This window comes from Eschscholzia californica, unplaced genomic scaffold (genome assembly GCF_041429995.1).
Source record: "Eschscholzia californica isolate CP2 unplaced genomic scaffold, dmEscCali1.0.p SCAF_1, whole genome shotgun sequence".
NCBI classification, from domain to species: Eukaryota; Viridiplantae; Streptophyta; class Magnoliopsida; order Ranunculales; family Papaveraceae; genus Eschscholzia; species Eschscholzia californica.
Genome location: NW_028238198.1, coordinates 7364399 through 7385783, shown reverse-complemented (window position 1 = coordinate 7385783; position 21385 = coordinate 7364399). Strand labels below are relative to the sequence as shown.

Genomic DNA, 21385 nt, shown 5'->3' with positions numbered 1-21385 from the left:
AAATACCTTTATCAAAATAGTCATTATATTAGTGAAACAAAGTTACGTGTGTTTTTTCAAACGTTTACTTGAAAATATTATGATGTTTGGTTGTGTGAAAAACTGAATCAAACTGGTATTTACGATTTTTTTTTGTTGAACTGTAAACTTCATATTAAGAAATTAAAACGTTATTACAATACATACTAAATAAAAGGTAAGGTACATTATGCCAAGTCTTCGATCTGTTTTTTTTTCTTGCCCATTTTGCTAGCTTATCTGCTGGGGAGTTGAATTTCCTGTTCGTGTATATGAATTGCACCTTTTCCAGCCTGTTTTTGACTTCGTGAATTCTTTGTATGTGAATTTTGGATGGCCATTGTACTCCATATCTGCTATTTTTTACGATTTTTTTAAGTCAAGCATAAAATAATGCACTAAAAGCTGCCTATAGTATATTTCTTTGACAACAAATGATTCATTTGTGTGCATTATTTTTATTTCTAATTATCTCTCTCGTTTTCTATTGATCCAACATGTGAGTCCTCCGCCCTTCTTTAATTGTTTGACGCAATATTTCTACCGTATTTGGAGAGTTTAGCCTAATAACCATGTTGTATTTGTAATTCTCTTTTTGATTCTTTTCTGCTTGACTCTCCCGTTTTTGACTAGATTCTCGCATAGCCCCCTAATTTATGTTAAATATCTTCACTTTTTTTTTTCATCTCATTAGCTAAGTCTAAAAGTCAACAATTCACTTTCAAAATTACTCCTCTTTTATTTATTTTTTGTATTGTTTTACTCATTTTTTCTTATCTCCCTTCGGCATCTTCTACAACTTGTTGTTGAAAGGTGACCACATCCTCTCTCCCTCCCTCCTTTCCTCCCTCCCACACGACAAAGGATTCGCCTCTCTCTCATACAACAGAGGGGAAGCGAACCCCTTTGTCAGACTTTTTGTCTTGATCAACAACTTTTAGATCAAGACGAGTGTCTGGTAAAACCAAACAAAGTTCGTATGATTTTACTAGAGAAAGATTCAAAGGGGATCTTCCCCTTCCCTTCACCGAACGGAGATAGAATAGATATATAAAAGAGATATACAGGAGAGAGAGAGAGAGAGAGGGTGAAGATGAATCGGTGAAAAAAAAAGAATTTAAAGAAGGGTATAGTGGGACAGTGAAATTTGACTTTCTAGTCGATACGTTGTAAATCAAATTAAAAGGATGTTTATCTTCATACTTAACATAAACTAGGGAGTCCAACTGAAAAATATTCACAAATTAGGGGGCCAAACAAAAAGTACACCACGTTTTTTTTTTCTAAACGAGACACTCTACGTGTCTGTCGATTGAAGCAAATTAAATAGGAGACTTTTTCTTTAAATACTCCAGCATCTTAATGATTTTTTAGTTTCTTTCTCCTGGTCTAAAGTTTTTCAAATTTTAGAGATATACTTGTAGAAAATTAGTGATGCAGAAACCTCTTCTTCACGAGGCATCTAATTCTACTTGGTTATATTATGAAGAAAATTACAAAAAAGTGGACAGACAAAGTTGGCTAAATTAGATTCACAAGAGAGTCACGGATAAAGAGTTGTTACAGATAATACCTTTTCATCACAAGGATTACTTGCTAGTAAGTAATACATCAATTCACACTTCTTTTATGATAAATAAGCCTTTTTTACAAGTAATTAATTCTTTTTGGACTGTTTTGAGCTCTTCTTTAATTGATTCTAAAGCCACACGTCCATCTATGATGTCTACTTATATTTCTATCATTTATTAATTTCTTACTCTTCATATTCATTATTATCTTTTTATTTATATGATTTTATTAACTTATCATCATCAACAAGGAAATGATCATCTCTCACTTATAAAACAAACCCACTATGTTATATACTATCCAAATTGATTAGGTGACATAAAGTATATTTAAGAGGCTCGTCAAGTCTGCTAGGGCTCAATCTTTATCAAACAATGAGATAGACTACCAAAGTTAAGTGATATTGAGGTAGCGGTTTTTTAACATATATAATATGTTGGAACTGTTATGATGTCACTGTTACATTAAAAATAATAGTAACATAATCGTAATGTGCAGGGACGGATCCAGGATTTTCACTTAGGGGGTGCGGATTTATATACCTAAATAATTTTTTTTTTTTTGCAAACACAATAATTAATAAAATACTTATATTCATTAATTATATTGATACATCAACGATTACAAACGCAATTGACCTCTACGAGAGTTCATATTTTGAAATGTTCGCATAATCGACTCATTGTCAATTTCACTAAAAATTTCTTTTTCAATAAAGACTACTAAACTATCATTTAGCCACGCATCACTCATCTTGTTTCTTAAGCGTGTTTTAACTAGCTTCATAGCTGAAAAAGCTCTTTCAACAGAGGCAGTTGCAACCGGCAGAGTCAGTGCTAAAGTGATAAGCAAATAAACTAGATGATATGCTTTATCCCTCTTAGTTTCCACCAATGTTCTGGCAAGAGCTCCAATTCCATCTAAATTTGAGAAACCATCATTGTGCCTCATATCGTAAATGTAATTATCAAGCTGAGAACTTAGTAGCATAGTGTCAAGACTACTGAAATCTGACGGATAAAATTCAGCAAGACGCATCAACTTACTTTTGTCGAAAAGAGCAAAATCTCTAGATGGACTCAAACATGCCATACAACGGAGCAACTCCGTATTCTTCTCAGTGAAACGAGCATTTAATTCTTGAAGTTGCATATCAATAACGGTATTGAAAATCTCCACTTGATAGTGATACAAGTTTGTAATTTGTTGTGCATTCCTTCTGCTTCTCCCTTGAACTATGTACGAACCATTAAGATCAACAACTTCAATATTATGTTTTTCACAAAAAGTACAAACATTCCAGACCAACGATGACCACTCATGGTCTCGTACATATTGGATTCTAGATTTTGATGACTCAACGAAATCCATTGCAGTCACAATATCTTGGTCTTTTCTTTGTAGTACTTGTGACAATTCATTTGTTATTCCCAACAAAAGCTTCATCAAATGTAAACAAAATACGAACTCAAAAGTTTGCATCTTGAATAACAAATCTATTGCTTCCCTTTTTTGATCCGCTCCAACAGAATGTGTAGCAATAACTTCAAGGACGTCCATCACAGAACTGAACATGAAAGGTTCTAACAAAGATGCCAAACTGTTATAGTGGGAACCCCAACGAGTAGCTCCAGATCGCCTAAGACTTGTTTCTTGATTTAAACCTTGTCCAGTTATAAGGTCTCCGAGTTCATTTGCTTCTATTTTTTTTGTTTTTTGTATAATGTTAAGCATACTTTGTCGCTTGCACGATCCTCCAATAACATTAATCATTTGCCCGACTAAATGGAAAAGTAAGTTCATACTCACATGATTATTCGCTAGTGATGCCAATTTTAAACTTTTAGCGCAAGTATCTGTCACATGCTCAACCCCTAAAAACCTCTCAATAACACGCCCTTCGATGTTCACATAACGAATCACAATAGCCATTTGCTCCTTTATAGAAATATCTCGTGCTTCATCAATCAAAATAGAGAAGGGAGCATCACCGAGATCACTAATAATCCACTTAATAGTTTCATATGCACATGAATAAGCAATATCTTTTTGAATATTAGGAGCAACCAATTTCAAATTTCCAGCAGCATTATCAAATGTAACTGCATCAATTTCTGGACAATTTCGAGCAAGAAGCTTTAGTAGTTTAATGAAATTACCTGGATTTTGTGAAGTTTCAGATTCATCATTTCCGCGAAACGCCAATCCTTGTTCCAATAGATACCGAGCAACCTCTATGGTAGCGTTTAAATGGGTGCGGTATGCCACTTGAGTTTGCTCGGAATGTCTATCTAATGCCGTTGTGATATGTTGTTGTTGATTCATCAAATTTATACAACTAATCCGAGCATTATAATGTTGACTATTCATATTTCCAACATGTTTCATTAACCGGTCAGGTTTTCTCCAACTATTCCAACCTCCATTAACAAAAGTATCCCGACCAGTTTTACCTTTTTCAGAAACTTACCAATGTCGGAGTTGATTCCGGTGTTGGAGTCGGCCCCGGTGTTGGAATAGAAAATAACGTTGGAGTCGAGTCAGGAACTTCCGGTGTTGAACTTGATGAACCCGAAGAAAATTTTCTTTTAAAATACCTTTCCATAATTACTAGTTGAACTTGAATACTTGATTAGATGAATATTAAGAAGAAGTAGTAGTAGAGGAGAAGTGATTTTGGTGTGGTTTGAGATGAAGAAATGAGATATATATATAGAGGTAGAAAATTGTGTAGTTGGATAGTTGGATAGATGAATTGAAGTTTATAGAGGTTTAGGGTAGATGAATTGAATTTTATAGGATTAATGATAGATGATTTGAAGTTTATAGGATTTAGATTTTAGGATAAATGAGTTGAAGTTTGTAGGATTTATGGTTAGAGTTAAAGTTTGTAGGGATTTAGGGTAGATGAATTGAAGTTTATAGAGTTTAAGGGTAGATAAATTGAAGTTTGTAGGAGTTTAGGGTAGATGAATTGAAGTTTGTAGGGATTTATGGTAGATGAATTGAAGTTTTAGAGTTTAGGGTAGATAAATTGAAGTTTGTAGAGTGTAGGGTAGATGAATTGAAGTTTGTAGGGGTTTAAGATATTTGAATTGATTTTATATAGGTTAGTAGTTAAATTGATTATATTTTAAAAAAATAAAACTAAATTGGGGGGCAGCTAGGTTCGAACCCATGTCACACTAGTTCAAAACGCTAAGGGGCTTGCCATCTATACCATCAGGCCATTCTCCAACTCTGTTAGAACAATGCACGGCCATTTACATATACTTAAAAGCATAGGCACTTCAGAAATAAAACTTAAAATGTAGGTACTGGGTTTCAAACTCACAACCTTCACGTCAAGGGCACTTAAATCCCGTAATTTAACCATTACGCCAAAGTCTTCTTCATGTCATCTAAACATATCGTTATATACATATTCACATATACCTACATCTATATAAAAAAAATTTACTACTACTACTACTATTTTTTTTCGGGAGGATCCAGGGGGTGCGGCCGCACCCCCTCGCACCCCCATGGATCCGCCCCTGGTAATGTGTCGCAAAACGTAGTTAATAATGTGATAAGAGTTACAACAACTCCACGACAAGAAAGAAATGTATACTGTTACGACGTCTTTTCTATGGTCACCCAACTAAAAAACCCTAAAAGATAAACCATCTAGGTGGAGTAGATACAATTATATGAAAGTCGCCTTCAACATAAGTAAGTCTTTAATTTAAAAGATGGTTTATACTTTATAACATCAACATCATCCAATTTAATATAAGTTCATATATAATTGCTTAGTAGTACTCACTGCCAAATCCATTATATGTAAGCTATTTGGACCAGAAGTTTGATTTGGTCATGCATATATACTATTTATTTATGATATATAATGACCACAATTATATGCTCCTTTATGCAATACTAGGGTATATCCCGTGCCCTAGGGCACGGAGTTCAATCAAATGTTACGAAATTTATTGTTATATTTTATTGTGAGAGAGAGAATTTTATTAGTTATTACTTTTTGTATTATTTTTTTTTGTTTCTTTTCTCTTAATTAGTTATTATTTTAAATAGGTAACTTTATCTCTACGAAGGAATATATTTTTAAATAGGTTACTTTATCCCTAGGGCACGGATACTATACTTGTATCAAACAAATATTACGATATTTATTATTATATTTCATTGAGAGAGAGAGATTTTTATTAGTTATTATTATTTTTTATTATTTTTTATTTCTTTTCTCTTAAATTAATTATTATTTTCTTGAGAGAGAGAGATTTTAATTTCTTCTTTTAATCCTTGAAATTTATTTTGTTTCTTTTTTTTTTTTAAATTAGTTATTTTATTTCTAAGAAGGAAAAGATTATTGTTTTTTAAATAGGTAACTTTATCTCTACGAAGGACTATATTTTAAATTTTGAGAAGGATTCTAGACAATATACATAATTAAATAAGGATGTTTGTCCCAGTCATCGTTTTCCCTTCTGTTTTATATAATAGATTATTCCATTGAATAGAGACGATGTTGATTCTTATCTTAGACCAAATAGGTAGACTACAGTTTATTTTTATTTTTCATTTTAAAAAATATACTTAAGTGATGGAAGTTGAATAATGTTAATCGAGTTGGTCTATGAGTTTCAATTGATTAGTTGATTAATCTATCTCTTTAGTAGTATTTGAAATATAAATATACTTTCTGTTACTATCCATTTGACAAATTATTGCATAAATTAAAATTGTTTTCATTTTTAATCTATTATATTATATTATGAGGCATTAGCTTCCTTGAAGAACATATGTACATTTTCATTTTGTGATTAGACAATAAAAAAAAACACTAGTTGTATAATAAGTTGTTGTAATGAGTACTTACCAAAGACAATAAAACATCAAACGGAATTACTTATTAGTTCAAATCTAGAATATGATTGCAGGTCTTAAATGATGAGTCTTATTCAAAGTTGTCTTTTTTGGGCTATTTCGATTCATAAGTTTTGACTAGAATAATCTTGTGTCTAATTTAAATCAAACTCACAACAAGTCTGAATTAGGGAACTACTTGACTAAAATTTATGCCACTTCAAAAGTATAAAGAAGGTTTTTAGATTCGAGCCCTGGGTTAATTTTCATAAAGGGAATATTTGTTCAGATGAGAAAATACTATCAAAAAATATGAAAATAATTTATTTTTCCACCACTTTTCGGTGAAGTGGTTGGAAAATTGTTCCGAAATTGGGGGATCCGAAGTTCTATTTTTGGTGCAAGTGGAAAGATAATAGTAATGATCAACTTTCTTTCTCTGAAGGCAAAGTTTAGGGGAGCTACGAGGAGAGGGGGACCTCAAGGGCTGTGGGTGGCCAATAAAACTCCCCAAGATGTAATTGTCCTCAATACTTGAAGGGTAGTTCTAAGCAGGGGTCTTGCTCCAGTAGCACATCTAGGCCCGAATCTTTAGTGGTCCAAAGCTAATTTATAACTTGATAATGCAAATACCTTCTATCACTAATGTTACGTTTGGCACGCGAAAATAACGTGGAAAAATAATGTGATTCATGGACATCACAATCTTGGTTGTTCTCCGACTCTCAAGTTTGAGACTAAATTCTCGCATAACTCCCTAATTTATACTAAATATCTTCACTTTTTTTCAACTCATTAACTAAAAGTCAACATTTCACTCTCAAAATTACTCCTCTTTTATTTATTTTTTGTTCATTTCATCATTTATTGATATTGTCTTATTGAGGTAAAAATGATGGCCTATAGTTTGTGTGAGATGAGGATAATTTTAAGATAATAATGAACATATTTCATCGGTATGATATATTTAAGACAATTTATGTATGATTGTCTTATGCTCAATGAAGGGAAGTGTGAGGGGCAAAACTAGTTTTACAACTGATACACCATTAGAGAGACAACATAAAAAAACAATATTTTTATCGAGGCACACACATTACCTGTAGGCACTTCATCTTCTTCCTCGATCTCGTCTGCGACCAACCTTCTTTCCCAAATTTCGCTGGACAACCACCGTTAGGTTCACCACCACCACCTTCTTACCCAAATGTCTGTAACACTCTCTCTCTAACAGAAATCCTACATACTCTTTAAACATCTGATCTATCTCTCTAACACCTACATACATCACCTTTCTTCATTATAGATTTCGAGCAACCCTTCACCACTTGGTCAAAATTCTTTATCCTTCATAGCAGAATCCTTTCGAGGGTATTTGTCTTCAATAATGATATAAAAACCGAATAAAGTTTTGAAATCTAGGGTATTTTTTGTTAAAAAATTCGATAAGTCTAGGAAGCCTGTCATTTGGGTACTCCCTATGACCCGTCCGACTCAAATGGACTAAAAGACAAAGACCAAATCACTTTCTCTCTCTAAAATTTTCCTTGTCTTTTAGCCCATGTGAGTTGGACGGGTCATAGGGAGGCCCCAAATGACGGACTCCCTAGACTTATTGTAAAAGATTATGGGAATTTGTTAGGAATATTTTTAGGGTTTTGTGATTGTTTAGTATTTGTTACAATCTCTGTCAGGGTATCTGTAACAATTTGTTTTAGGGTTTTGCGACTTGTTAGAACTTATAATTTTGGTTCCTACCAGGAGCGGAGGTATGTAGGGGTGGGATTTACACCCGACTGCCCACCACCCGTTATGGGCACCCAGAGTCCGAAATGGCCCGTGGGTGCCCATGCCCGACATGGGCAAATCCCACCCCACACGGCGAAAAAGGGTGGTGGGTTCGGGTGGAAAGGCTCACCCGCAGTTCCGCCCATGTCCGAGGCCGCTAAGTTCACCGTCAGGGGCCCAAACTTATAATGGTAAATATTGTGCATTAAACAACCCATTATCAAGTCTACAAAAGTTCCCTGTCATTAGTATATGGGCCTGACTTGGAAGCACCTTCCATTAACTTGCCCCTTGCTATGTAAGTTCTAAGGGTTTGGCTATAAAGTTAAACTAGATATCATCAAAATTAATACATTAAAATTTTCGTTGATATGTAATGGCATTTACCCGACACCCGACTAACCCGAACCCGGCTTGCCGAGTCTCTGAATGGTCATGGACGGGCTTTGATTATTGCCAATGTGAAAGTTATCCGCCAATTTACCCGGCTGCCGTAATAGCCAAAGGCCTAATCTACCCGACCCGCCCGAGCCCGAGCTTAAGCTACCTATGGGTGACTATGGGCGCCCGATTCCCCCTGAATATTGTGAGGTATATGAAGTCTCCGTAATTTTGTCAAGAGAGTAGGGGTAGTTTAGGCTTTTAGCATGGTGATATTTTTTTTTTTGTTTCTGGTTTGGGACGGGAAGGAGAATGGGGAAGTTGTCCCAAATCGACAGCAAGCAAGGAGGAGCCGGGAGTTGTAGGGTATCTGAGTTCACTTTCTCTTCAGGATTTTAGGGAGGGTTTATCTAATTATCTTCAATCGAAGACAGCAAGAAACCTAACTTCTGAGCAACTAGGGGTTTTTGATTTTATCTTAAATCTTCATTTTTCAAGGATTTGGTTAGTAACTTTCTCATGTTTGATGTTTCTAAAGTCTTTCTGACTCATAGAGGTTAATGATCCTTATTCCATGTTATAGATATAATTTTGCTTCCCCTTTAATGAAACTCATAGTGTAATGGAGATGATTTAGGATTTCAGGTTGTAGTCTTGTAGACCAACTGTTTGATGAAATTCCTCTTACTTTCTTATAAGTTATAAATCATAGATAAGTATAAATTTAGTTTACTAGTTGATGTCTAAATAATTGTCCATCGACATTGTTTATTGATTCATATTTAGCTTATTTGATTGATTCATAGTTAGCTTACATAAATGTGTTATGCATCGTTAAGAATGTATTGTTATCGCTAGAAATTGCTTTTAAATAACACTTTTACATGTATTACACGCATTATAGGCAGAAACCTACTTATAGTGACTTTCGTTAAAACTTCTGACTACCGTGAGGTTAAAGCGTAGTCCTGTATAAGTTAAAACCCTAGCTGGCTCCGCCCCTGGTTCCTAGTTCCTACCACTGAAATTTACTCATTACCAGTAAGACTGAAGTTTAATATTTCTTTTTAATTGAGTGACTATAAGACTGAAATTTAGTTCCTTTTTAATAGTGTGAGACTATAAGACATGTAGTTATTAAATCAAACAGTCAGGCCTGATTTCAGTATCATCCTCGATTGTTGTAGTGTAAGTCTAAGTAGTACGACTCGGACTCGGACTCGGCTCGGCCAAGGGCCGAGTCCGAGTCATGGTCCGAGTCAGCCGAGTCACTCGGCCGAGTCAGCCGAGTCACTCTAAGCCCTTATGAAATTTTTAGTAGTATATATGTATATAAAACAGTAACATGATAATACTTAATCTAATCAAGTTCGAACTTAAAAATCAAATTACTAGTAGTGTTAGGAACAAGTAGAACTAAATAATCACTCCGGTAGACTCGTACTCTAATACTAATAACTAATAGACTTATCTTCTTAAATATTCTTCCTAATTAGATATTAACTAGGAATATTATATAAAAAAAACACCCATAGGCATACAAATCAGACTGCAATAATGAAAGAAAAATTATCTCAGCCGAGTTAGCCGAGTCAGCCGAGTCGACCAAGTCTGACCGAGTCAGCCCGAGTCACTCGGGCTAACCCTAGACTCGGGAACTCGGTGGAACTCGGCTCGGGTTACTGCCGAGTCCGAGCCGAGTCCCGAGTCACTCGGCTGACTCGGCCGAGTCGGACTGCATAGGTGTAAGTTATTGAATTTCTCCTCCTTTTGAACTCCAACCCTAATCGTTCTCTTCCTTACTTCTTCTCTCAATTGAAGGGTTCTTACTTCTTACAAATACACTCATGGAGCCTCCATCCCCTGCTCAGTTTACAGAAGAATCAAAGACTATCTTTGCCGAAGGTATATCCCTAGTTCTTTCCAGATGGGCATCTCTTCAGATGGCAATTCAAAACGAATGGGGTGGTCGAAATTCTCTTCAGAAATCTCACCAGTTAGCTTCTGATATCTTCTCTTGGTTTTTCCAAACCAAAGGTATTAAGATCACACTCTCCCTCTCAACCATTTTTTGGGTAGCTAGAATAATTAGGGGTTTTCAATTCTAGGGTTTTGTTGTAGATTATTATGCATACTTTTAGGGCAAACAAATACTCTTTATTGATCTTACAATTTAGGGTTGTGGGTGGGATTGATTGGCAGATTTTTATATTGATGATTTGGAGGATTTGCTGTTTGAAAACATGAGAGTCTTGTTTAATGTAGAGCTTGATGATGGTAGTGAAGAAGAGGTATGCATATGATTGTATGCTATTGGATTAACTTGAAATTTTAATTGCCATTTGCCAGGAATATTACTTGATAGAATCATAGAGTAGGGATTTGCAAGTACTAGCCTTTCGAGCTTTTATTCATTTGTTCCTCTTAACTCCGAGTAAATTATGATGATGCGCAGTCCAACTCGGTCGAGTAAAGCCCGAGAAGATTCCTAATCTAACTCCCGGAGCCAAGGGTTCAACGTCTTCAACGATTTACTTGCTGAACTTAGCCGAGTCTGGCTGAGGTCTCAAGCCCCACTGACTCTTTGAGCCAGTAGATAACTCTTTCTTTCTTTGAAATAAGAAGTTTTACAAACTAGGGTTTTAAGTTTTAACTAAAGAAGTTTTAGAGGGAGACCTTTGTTTGCTCAGCAGAATATATACCATATATTCTATATCTTGGGAGCTTAAGGTTAGTGTATTATATCATGGGTCATGACATAATCTTGTTAAGTGTCTAGTTATGGAAGTTATATTTTGAACTTCGATATGTCATGAATCATTTTCCCAGGAGACCTTATGGTTGGTGCAATACAGGGAGGGATGATTCGGCTCACATTCACTGTAAAGATAACTGTTTGAAGAATTTGAAAGACCTAGATATTGATTTCTTAATGATTTTCTTTTTGCTTTTTTCTTGTTGTTTCAATTAGATAGCTGCTGATTTAACGACTATGTATGAAGAATGTCTTCAACAAACTTATGAGACAGTAATAAGACTAAGGGCATCAAAGACTGGGGAAGAAGCAGTCGCTCGAAGCCGACAGGTACTTAATTATCCTCATGTGTCATATATTGTTGAAACTCTATTTTTTCCTTCGCGCAAGGTTTCGTGGTTGCGAAAATCCTCTATCATCGAACTTTAGTTGTTACTTGTTAGTTACAAAATCAAATTAGAGTCCAAAGTACGTATTCGATGAACTTGTGCTGAATAATATAAGTCAATTTTACGGATTTGGGAGGCAAGTACCGTATGTTGCAGAATGAGCGTTACGGAGAAAGAAACGTATGATTATGTCCTCGGTGACGATGATTATCGGCTGTTTGTTTTGGAATTTGAAGGTTTTTCGAAAGACTTGAGGTATTTGATTTTCTCTAAGTCAGATCTAAAATCTAACTCGAGGGCCGAATAGACTTGAGTGAGATTCTAGATGTTTGTTTCTATCTGACTCATGATGTCAGACTCGTCAGAATGTCTGATTATGGGTACATTTGAATCAGACGGTTCAGTTTGGAGTTCGGACAAATGAGAGAACAGAAAACAAATACCACCTTAGTCCATGACTATGAAAAAATAGTACTAGATCTACATGTTATGCCTAGACTCTAAGGTTCTTGCCCACTTGAGATGATTTTAATACGTGTCGATTTAATTAGAATCTGAGTTTTATATTGTTATGTGCCAGTTGGTAAATGAAGATGAAACTGACGAGAGCTCAGATGAAGATAACGATGCATCAGACATGGTAATGGATGAGCAGAAAGACGTTTCTACAAACAATGAAGCTCCGTCGGTAGAGCAAGCGCCTGTAGAAGCAGATGATGGGTGGACTGTAGTACCATCAAGAAAAAATAAGGGAAACCGACGGTGATAGATTGAAACTCGTGGTTGAAACTTTGAAGACTTTTTATCTATCTCTATGGTAACTTGAACCAGTTAGTTTGGTTTCAGCTTTACTTTCGTAAGTTACTATGAATTATAAAATTTTGAGAGTTACATGTACTACAATTTTTCAATGTTATATTTTGCTTTATTCACATGATCTTTTTCTTTTCTGTATTATGTGTTTTTTTACCTTTCAGCTTGGACCAAAGGTACTACGCCACTACTCAATTTTGTATAGTGTATTTTCAAAGCGTATTTTAACCTAGATATTTTATTAGAGTTCACATAACCTCGATTGTGAGTCCCTTGTGGTAGGGAGCTTGTGCACCCGCGCAGACCGCACCCGGGAGCTTGTGCACCCGCGCAGGCCGCACCCGTCACCACTCGGCTCTCTAGGTGGGTTAGACGAGATATCCATATAAACACAGGCAGACCCCAAACACTTCAAAAATCTGAATGCATTTATTGTCTGGAAAAGAAAAAGACACATCATGATCATGCCTACAAACGTGTCCATCTTGAACTATATAGAAACCCAAATGTCAAAATGAACCACTTAACAAAAACACTATTAAAAGATCAAAAAACAACATAATCAAACATAACAATCCTGAGTCTTGCTGAATCAACTCACCTAATCATGGATCAAAATGAGTCAAATTCAATTGTTATTCACAAAGGAGGGTGTCATTGTGGGAGAGTAAGATGGGAAGCTAAAGCCCCATCAAATATTGTTGCTACAAATTGCAATTGTTCTATTTGTTCAATGAAAGGAAACATCAATTTCACTGTTCCATCGAAAGATTTCAAATTAATTGATGGTTCTGATAGTTCCATTACTACTTACACTTTTGGTACTCAAACTGCAAAACACAATTTCTGCAAAATTTGTGGAATTGCGTCGTATTATGTGCCACGATCAGATCCAGATGGAGTGGCTTTAACAGTAAAATGTATTGATTCGGGTACTTTGAATCATGTTGAGATTAAACATGTTGATGGTAGAAATTGGGAAGAAGTCTTTGGTCGTGGTTGATAAGGAAGGATAAAGAAAGCTCTTTTGATTCTCAACGAACTTTTGAGAACCTTAGATTTTTCTGAAATTTTGATTTCGTATTAACGGAGATGATTAAACTGGGTTGTTAAAAAAAGGAAGTATTCATGAACAAGTATTTCATTAATTGAACATGATCCTTCTCTATTTCATGATTAACTTCCTATATAGTTGTATTTCAAGATTGACTCAGAGTTAGCTAATAAAGTTGTATTACAAAAGAAAATTTGAACTAATAGGAAATTGAGATATTGGAGTAAACTAAAATGGTTAATTAATTTTTGTCCAAACTTTACACGTTTCAACAGGGTAAAGATAATCCCATTGTTGATCGAGAGTGCTTTTATATGTTACTTTTGTGAGACCGTGTGAAGAGGATTAAACCTTGAAGTAATCAACTCGATGAAACTCGAGGAAGATGGATGAGATGAAGCCGAGGTATAAGCTTAGCACTTCGGTGAAACCGAGTGGGATTGTTATGCTCTCGGTATAGCCGAGAGTGATCACAGCACCTCTCGGTTATAACCGAGAGTGTGAAGTGTGGTTCTCGGTAAAGGGCGAGATATGATGATGAAGAACTCGGTTGATGTCCCGAGTGTGTGTTGTAATGGTAATTGAGATGGAAACCGAGTGATGATGATGATAACCGAGAGAGAGAGATAGGTGAAAACCTTTTGTTATTAACTTACAACTTGTATATTACATTATGTATGGATCTCTTTATATAGGAAACCTAATACATAGGAGAAGTTTTAGAAATATGAAACTCTAATTAACTCTATCTAATACAACAATCCTAATCATAATAGGAAACCTAATTAACTTAGGAATCCTTATCCTAACCGTGGACCTAATCCACTCGGTTTAGCCGAGTGGAGTAGACCTTCCAACACTCCCCCTCAAGTTAGAGCGGGAATGGAAGTAACGCCTAACTTGCCAATAATGTTCTTGAACGGTTCTGCCCCAAGTGGTTTTGTGAAGATATCCGCTAACTGATTATCTGAACTGGTGAAGCGCGTGGCAATGACGTTGTCTTTAATCTTTTCACGAACGATGTGGCAATCTATCTCAATATGTTTGGTACGTTCGTGGAAGACGGGGTTATCAGCAATGTGGAGAGCGGCCCGATTGTCACAGTAAACTGTCATCAGATCGGAGTGATCAATTCCAAAGTCAAGTAATAAATACTTGAGCCATTGTAATTCACATGTAAGTATGGCTAAAGCTCGATATTCTGCTTCTGTCGAAGATTTGGCAACTGTAGGTTGTTTCTTTGATTTCCAGGAAAGAGGGCTGGACCCAATCATTGTAAAATATCCTGTAGTTGATCTACGGGTTGAAGGACAACCAGCCCAATCCGAATCACAGTATCCTGTAATGTGGAGAGAGCTGTTTGCGGATAAGAAGACTCCTTTGTCAAGTGTACCTTTCAAGTATCGTAGTACGCGATGAGCGGTGTCTAAGTGTACTTGACTGGGTGTTTGCATGAATTGACTGAGATTATTCACTGCAAAGGTGATATCCGGTCGTGTGACCGTTAAATAAAGTAGTCGCCCGATGAGGCGACGGTAAATTGACGGATCGGCCAATGGTGTCCCGTCGGTGGGAGAGAGGCGGAGTTTTTGTTCCATAGGAAACTCCGAAGGACGTGCAGCGGTTAGTCCAGAATCTTTTAGAATATCAAGTGCATACTTCCTTTGACATAGAAAAATGCCTTGTGACGAGCGAGATACCTCAATACCAAGAAAGTATTGTAGGCGTCCCAAATCTTTTAAGGAGAATGCCTTATTAAGAAATACCTTTAACTGGGAAATAGCATGGTCATTATTTCCCGTGATAATTATGTCGTCCACATAGACGAGAACGTAGATCTGAGTGGAGTGAGAACGAAAAGTAAAAAGAGAATAGTCACTTTTGGATTGAGAAAAACCACGTTCGATAAGAACGGATGAAAATTTTGAAAATCATTGACGGGAGGCCTGTTTTAGTCCATAAAGGGATTTGTGAAGGTGGCATACTTTAGACTCCCCCTGAGAGGAAAACCCGGGTGGGAGTTTCATGTAAACTTCTTCATTCAAATCGCCTTGAAGGAAAGCGTTATTGACATCCAATTGATGGAGAGTCCAGCCTTTGATGGCGGCGATGGAAAGAAGGACACGAACAGTAACTAATTTAGCAACTGGAGCAAAAGTGTCATTGTAATCCAACCCTTCTATTTGGGTGTAACCCTTAGCTACCAGGCGTGCTTTATAGCGTTCGATGGAGCCATCGGACTTGAATTTGATTTTATACATCCATTTACAACCGATGGGTTTCTTGCCAGGTGGCAAACTGGTAATCGTCCAAGTTTTGTTTTCTTCTAAGGCCGAAATTTCTTTGGCCATGGCGTCTTTCCAATGAGAGGACTTCATTGCTTGAGTGAAAGAGGTTGGTTCGGTTGTTGTCAAGACCGAAGAGAGAAATTGTTGATGGGAAGTGGAAAACGAGTTAATAGAGAAATAATTTTCAAGTGGATACTTGATGGAACTCGTATTTGAACATATGTAGTCCGCAAGATGGGCCGGTGGCCTGCGAGACCTCTTGGGGCGGCCGGAATTCTCCTCGTCGGAACCCGAAGTGGGAATGGCGTTCGGTGAGGGAGGTGACGAGGAGGTGTCGGTAGATGATGGAGCGACTGACTCTAAAGACGCCCCTGGACAGGGAAGCCCGACAGTGGAGTCTGCAGGCACCCCCGAAGTGGTGGTCTGTTGTAGACCCGAAGCAGGTCTGGCAGGGGTGTCTGGAGGCACCCCTGCGTCTGTGTTCTGTCCAGAACTGACTGGAACAGCAGCTTCGTCCGAGCTGCTGTCCGTCGGCTGGACGGTCTGTTTCGGTACGTTTGCCGGAAAGGCAAACGTACCATTGTCTTCAATGCATAGATGAGGCGGAGGACATGAAGGTGGTGGTTCCGCCGGAAGAGAAGAGGACATTGGAAATCGAGTTTCGACGAACGTTACATCTCTTGAAATAAAGATTCGTTTAGTCGAGATGTCGTATATACGGTAGCCCTTCTGTCCACTAGGGTAACCAAGAAATATTCCGGCGGAAGAACGGGCATCCATCTTTGTTTTGACCAAAGGAATTCGGGCATAACAAAGGCAACCAAACACACGAAGGTGGGAAAGATTCGGAGGAGAACCGAGTATAATTTCATGAGGAGACTTACCTTTTAGGTTGGGTGTCGGTAATTTGTTTATCAAATAAACCGCGGTTAACACACATTCTCCCCAAAAGGACAGAGGAAGATTCGCTTGAAGGCGTAAGGAACGGGCCACTTCAAGAATGTGACGATGTTTTCGTTCAACCACCCCGTTTTGTTGTGGTGTGTAAGTACAACTACGTTGATGTACAATTCCTTTATCAATGAACCAATTTTGTAAATATGAGTTCATGAATTCGGATCCATTGTCCGATCTCAATGTTTTGATTTTGCAATTAAATTGCGTGGAGACATAATCGAAAAAATTAGTTATGAATTTGCTAACATTCGATTTGGAACTCATAAGGAAAATCCAAGTACAACGTGAATAATCGTCGACAAGGGTTAAAAAATATCTACACCCGGAGGTGGATGGGACCGGAAAGGGTCCCCATACGTCCGCATGAACTAACTCAAATATATGAGAGGAAGAAGAAGTACTAAGTGGGAAAGGTAACCTAGATTGTTTAGAAAGTGGACAAATTTCGCACGGTACTTTATTAGATAAAAATTTAAAATTCAAACATGGAAGTTTAGAATTAAAAAATTGAAAACGACTAAAAGATGGATGTCCCAAGCGGGAGTGCCATAAAGAAAAAGACTCATGACTAGAACTATCTAAACTTGAAACTGAAAGGATGGGACGCTCCGTGCGAAGGAAGTAAAGGTCATCATGAAGACTACCATGCCCAATCTCCGTCCTCGTTGTTCAGTCCTGAAAAACACACAAATTGCGGTCAAAAAGGACGGTACAACGAAGTGAATTAGATATTTGAGAAATAGATATGAGATTAAATTGAAAAGATGGAATATGAAGCACATCTTGTAAATAAAATCTATTCGAAAAATAGATGGTACCAATGTGATCAACCTTGATTCGGGAACCATCCGGTAATTGAACATATAAGTCCGGTGGTGCAAGGGAATAAGAAGAAAATCTTGAGAGACTTGAACAAATATGTTTAGCGGCTCCCGAATCAATGACCCAAGGAGGATGAAAAGAAGAAGAATACTTACCCGTTAAGTTGACTAGAGGATCTTTGTTGGTGCCGTTAGAATTAGTAGATGTGGGCTGTTGGGTTCGTTCCAAAAGAGCAAGGACGTTTTGGTATTGTTCATTGGTTAATGAAGTTGCTGTAGGCACCCCCGTACCTTGATCCAAAACCGAGTTGGCCATAGGATCTTGTCGATTGCGATTTCGATTGCGTTGACCATAATTGGGTGGATAACCATGTATCTTATAGCAAGAAGTAACATCATGACCATGAATCTTGCAATTGTCACAAAAGGGTCGAGGTCTTTTTGTACGTTGCCTCTCCGAACCGTTGTAACGGTTTTGATTATATTCATTATTACCAACGGCAAGGGCAGCGTTGTTGGAGTCGTTATGCATAGGAGTAATGAGATTTTGTTGAACCTCTTCTTGTTTAATAAGGGAATGAATACGTAGGATTGATGGGAAGGGTTCAATCAACAAAATTTGACTCCGAATAGAGGAAAATCTATCGTTAAGTCCTTGGAGAAACTCCATGGCTCTATCTTGGTTAGTTCTTTCTACCAAGGAACGACCATGACCACATGTACAAGGCTCGGAGATTAACAAGGAATTGAGTTCGTCTTGAAGAGCCTTGAGATTAGTAAAGTACGTTGAAACGTCGGAATTGTCTTGTTTAAGACAAGAAATTGCTCTTTTGAGTTGAAAAAATCTTTGGAGCATTACTTTGATGGAATCGGTCATAAAGATTATGCCATATATCGGAAGCCGTCTCATCATATAAGATGGATGATCGAAGAGGTGGGTCTACCGAATTGATAAGCCAACTAGAGACGAGATCGTTACATCGTCCCCATTGTTCTAACTCATTAGGATCGGTGGGTTTGTTGATGCTTCCATCTACGAAACCTAGTTTGCCTTTTGCTCTTATGGCTTTTGACATTCCTCGAGACCATGAGGAATAATTATCACCGGTTAGAAGTGGTGTAATAAGAATAGTAGTGGGGGAATCCGAATGGTGAACTTCAAACGGTCCACTATTGATGTTATTGTGAACTTGAGAAGTCTCCGAAGTTTCGGGAGTAGTCATGATTCAAAAAAAAAAATTTAGGCTCTTATACCATGTGAAGAGGATTAAACCTTGAAGTAATCAACTCGATGAAACTCGAGGAAGATGGATGAGATGAAGCCGAGAGGTATAAGCTTAGCACTTCGGTGAAACCGAGTGGGATTGTTATGCTCTCGGTATAGCCGAGAGTGATCACAGCACCTCTCGGTTATAACCAAGAGTGTGAAGTGTGGTTCTCGGTAAAGGGCGAGATATGATGATGAAGAACTCGGTTGATGTCCCGAGTGTGTGTTGTAATGGTAATTGAGATGGAAACCGAGTGATGATGATGATAACCGAGAGAGAGAGATAGGTGAAAACCTTTTGTTATTAACTTACAACTTGTATATTACATTATGTATGGATCTCTTTATATAGGAAACCTAATACATAGGAGAAGTTTTAGAAATATGAAACTCTAATTAACTCTATATAATACAACAATCCTAATCATAATAGGAAACCTAATTAACTTAGGAATCCTTATCCTAACCGTGGACCTAATCCACTCGGTTTAGCCGAGTGGAGTAGACCTTCCAACAGACCGTTCCATGAAGGATGGGGTGGTACTGAAACTGAGAGTAGATGCATCCAATTCAGACTGATGAAATCTATTCCTACAATCATTACTTATTTGGGTATAAAATTTCAGAATGGTTTGAAGCTGAGTATTGCCGTGGGTGGTCGTTGGAATTTGGCTAGTTTCTTAGTCATTAGCAATTGGGAAATACCAACTTCTACATTGACTGAGTCTTTATTCCCTGGAAATTTTTGGATCAAAAAATAAATGTATCACCTAAATTGACTGAGTCTTTATTCCCTGGAAATTTTTGGTTATTCCCCAAAGCCGCGACAAAAAAAAAAATGCTATTGACACACTTCTCTTTACCCTTTACCGGATTTAGTAATGTCTTAATTAAGTGAGGCCTCGATCCACTATGAGAATTATATCTAATAATAACTTCATAACCACAATTTGTTAGTATACTTAATGAAGGGGAGAACGCATGAATCAATAACACAACATCCATGTTGGTCCATCAACCTATATTATAATTATAGAACTATAATTTGGAGTTTCTTTCTTTGGAAACGAACTGTAAAATCTATTTTCATAGAATAATTAAATATGTATTGCAAAAAGTTTTACTTGCTAGAGCTGATATAGTGCAAGTGGCTGGTGGTTGTACTCTGGAAAATCCTATACGAAGTTCTCATACTACAAGCAATTACACTTGAAGAGCGAAACCAAGTGTTCTGTTACCTATATAGAAAGCTCCATAGTAGGAGTCAATATAAGAGCTTGAAGAGATTCTTCCATGTGAACGAGACGTTGCGAATTTGGAAGCCGAACCACATGTGTTTGACGTTTTTACCAGATCCTCTCTGAACAACCCCAATCACATCCTTTAAACAAGCTGCTGATAGGAAGTGAAAATATGAGAATTTAAGTTGTAATTGATAAGTTATAAAACTGGGTCGCATCAATAAAAGTGTGATGTAATGTTCACAAATAAGTTATTAACACCTTCTTTTTACGGATCAATAACACAACATTCATGTTGGTGCATCTGATAGAGAAAGATATTCTCTATATTTAGAATTAGAAGTTTCTATATTTTGAAAGATATTCCATAGTTATTTAATATTAGGAGTTTCTATATTTTAGAGTTCTAAGTAATTTAGGAGTTTCTACATTTCTAAATATTGAGTCCTAGTTGATGTCTAATTAGGAGTCCTAGGAGTTTCTATATTTCTAAAGGCCGCGGCTTTGGGGAATAAAGAAAATTCTCCGGGAAATAAAGATTTTTCTTAAAACTAGTCAAATAAGATTGACTTTTTATGTTTCTTTTTATTGCTAAGGGGCTTCTAATTTTAGAAGATGCTATAAAAAAGGCTCTTCCATCTCATCACCTTTCTCTGCCACTTCATCTTCTCGAAACCTCATCATCTTCTCCGGCGAAAGTCTGCGGCCAACGACCTTCAAACATAAAAAAAAAAAGTTAAGAATTTTTTTTTCTCTCTCTCTCTAGAACAGATCTAGAGAGAGAGAGAAGGTATGTTCTCACGAACAGACCTTCAATGGAGAAACAAGATAAATGAAGAAGTACAGGTTATGCATAACTTCATGGGAAGCAATCAAACAAGTTCTGGTTTGTACTTAGTCTTTGATGGACACATGAATGTGTTAAGGGTTTGTACTAAAACTAAATATAAATCTTGCAATAAGGGTTTGTGTCAAACTGTTCTTTCTGGAAACGAACCCAAAAACCCTAATTTGATCAATGAAGGAAAATACAAAATACCCAATAATCTCAATCTTCATAGTTAATTAGTCAATCCAGCAATATGGTATTGTATAGTTGAGTAACTATTTACTTGAATTGCAGGCTAATTTGTCCAAGTAAGAACTAATAATCAGAAACCCTAAAATTCACA

At 36.9% G+C, this 21385-nt stretch overlaps 2 protein-coding genes and 1 pseudogene across 6 annotated transcripts in view; 2 read left to right on the top strand and 1 right to left on the bottom strand.

Annotated features, from left to right (window-relative positions):
* Positions 1-896: 896 nt before the first annotated feature.
* Positions 897-3960, bottom strand: LOC147563704 (uncharacterized). Its single transcript, XM_086657743.1, has 2 exons — positions 2887-3960; positions 897-1040 (listed from the first exon to the last, which is right to left on the bottom strand). The coding sequence occupies exons 1-2, from the start codon at positions 3958-3960 to the stop codon at positions 897-899; spliced, it is 1218 nt and encodes a 405-aa protein (XP_086513869.1).
* A 4960-nt stretch (positions 3961-8920) lies between these two features.
* LOC147563702 (uncharacterized) overlaps positions 8921-21385 on the top strand; it is a 46223-nt gene continuing 33758 nt past the window's right edge. For 3 of the 5 annotated variants that reach the window (XM_086639883.1, XM_086639878.1, XM_086639871.1), the window contains exon 1: positions 8936-9132. Coding sequence is in view for 2 of the 5 variants with exons in the window: in XM_086639884.1 (XP_086496010.1) it covers positions 10476-10665; positions 10831-10919; positions 11600-11713; positions 12353-12538 (579 nt within the window). In the remaining 3 variants the exon portion in view is untranslated. Of the gene's footprint in view, positions 9133-9403; positions 9815-10371; positions 10666-10830; positions 10920-11599; positions 11714-12352; positions 12705-21385 lie in introns of those variants that run through there. The other 2 variants (XM_086639884.1, XM_086639885.1) reach the window with 2 other exon arrangements.
* LOC147563703 (uncharacterized) lies at positions 13193-13588 on the top strand (annotated as a pseudogene).

Excerpts from the sequence above, each read along its gene's own strand:
- LOC147563704 (XM_086657743.1), bottom strand. The coding sequence starts at position 3,960 with ATGAATAGTCAACATTATAATGCTCGGATTAGTTGTATAAATTTGATG. Across the intron at positions 1,041-2,886 it reads GGTCATCGTTGGTCTGGAAT|GGAAGGGGAAGATCCCCTTT; the intron begins GTTTGTACTTTT and ends CGTTCGGTGAAG.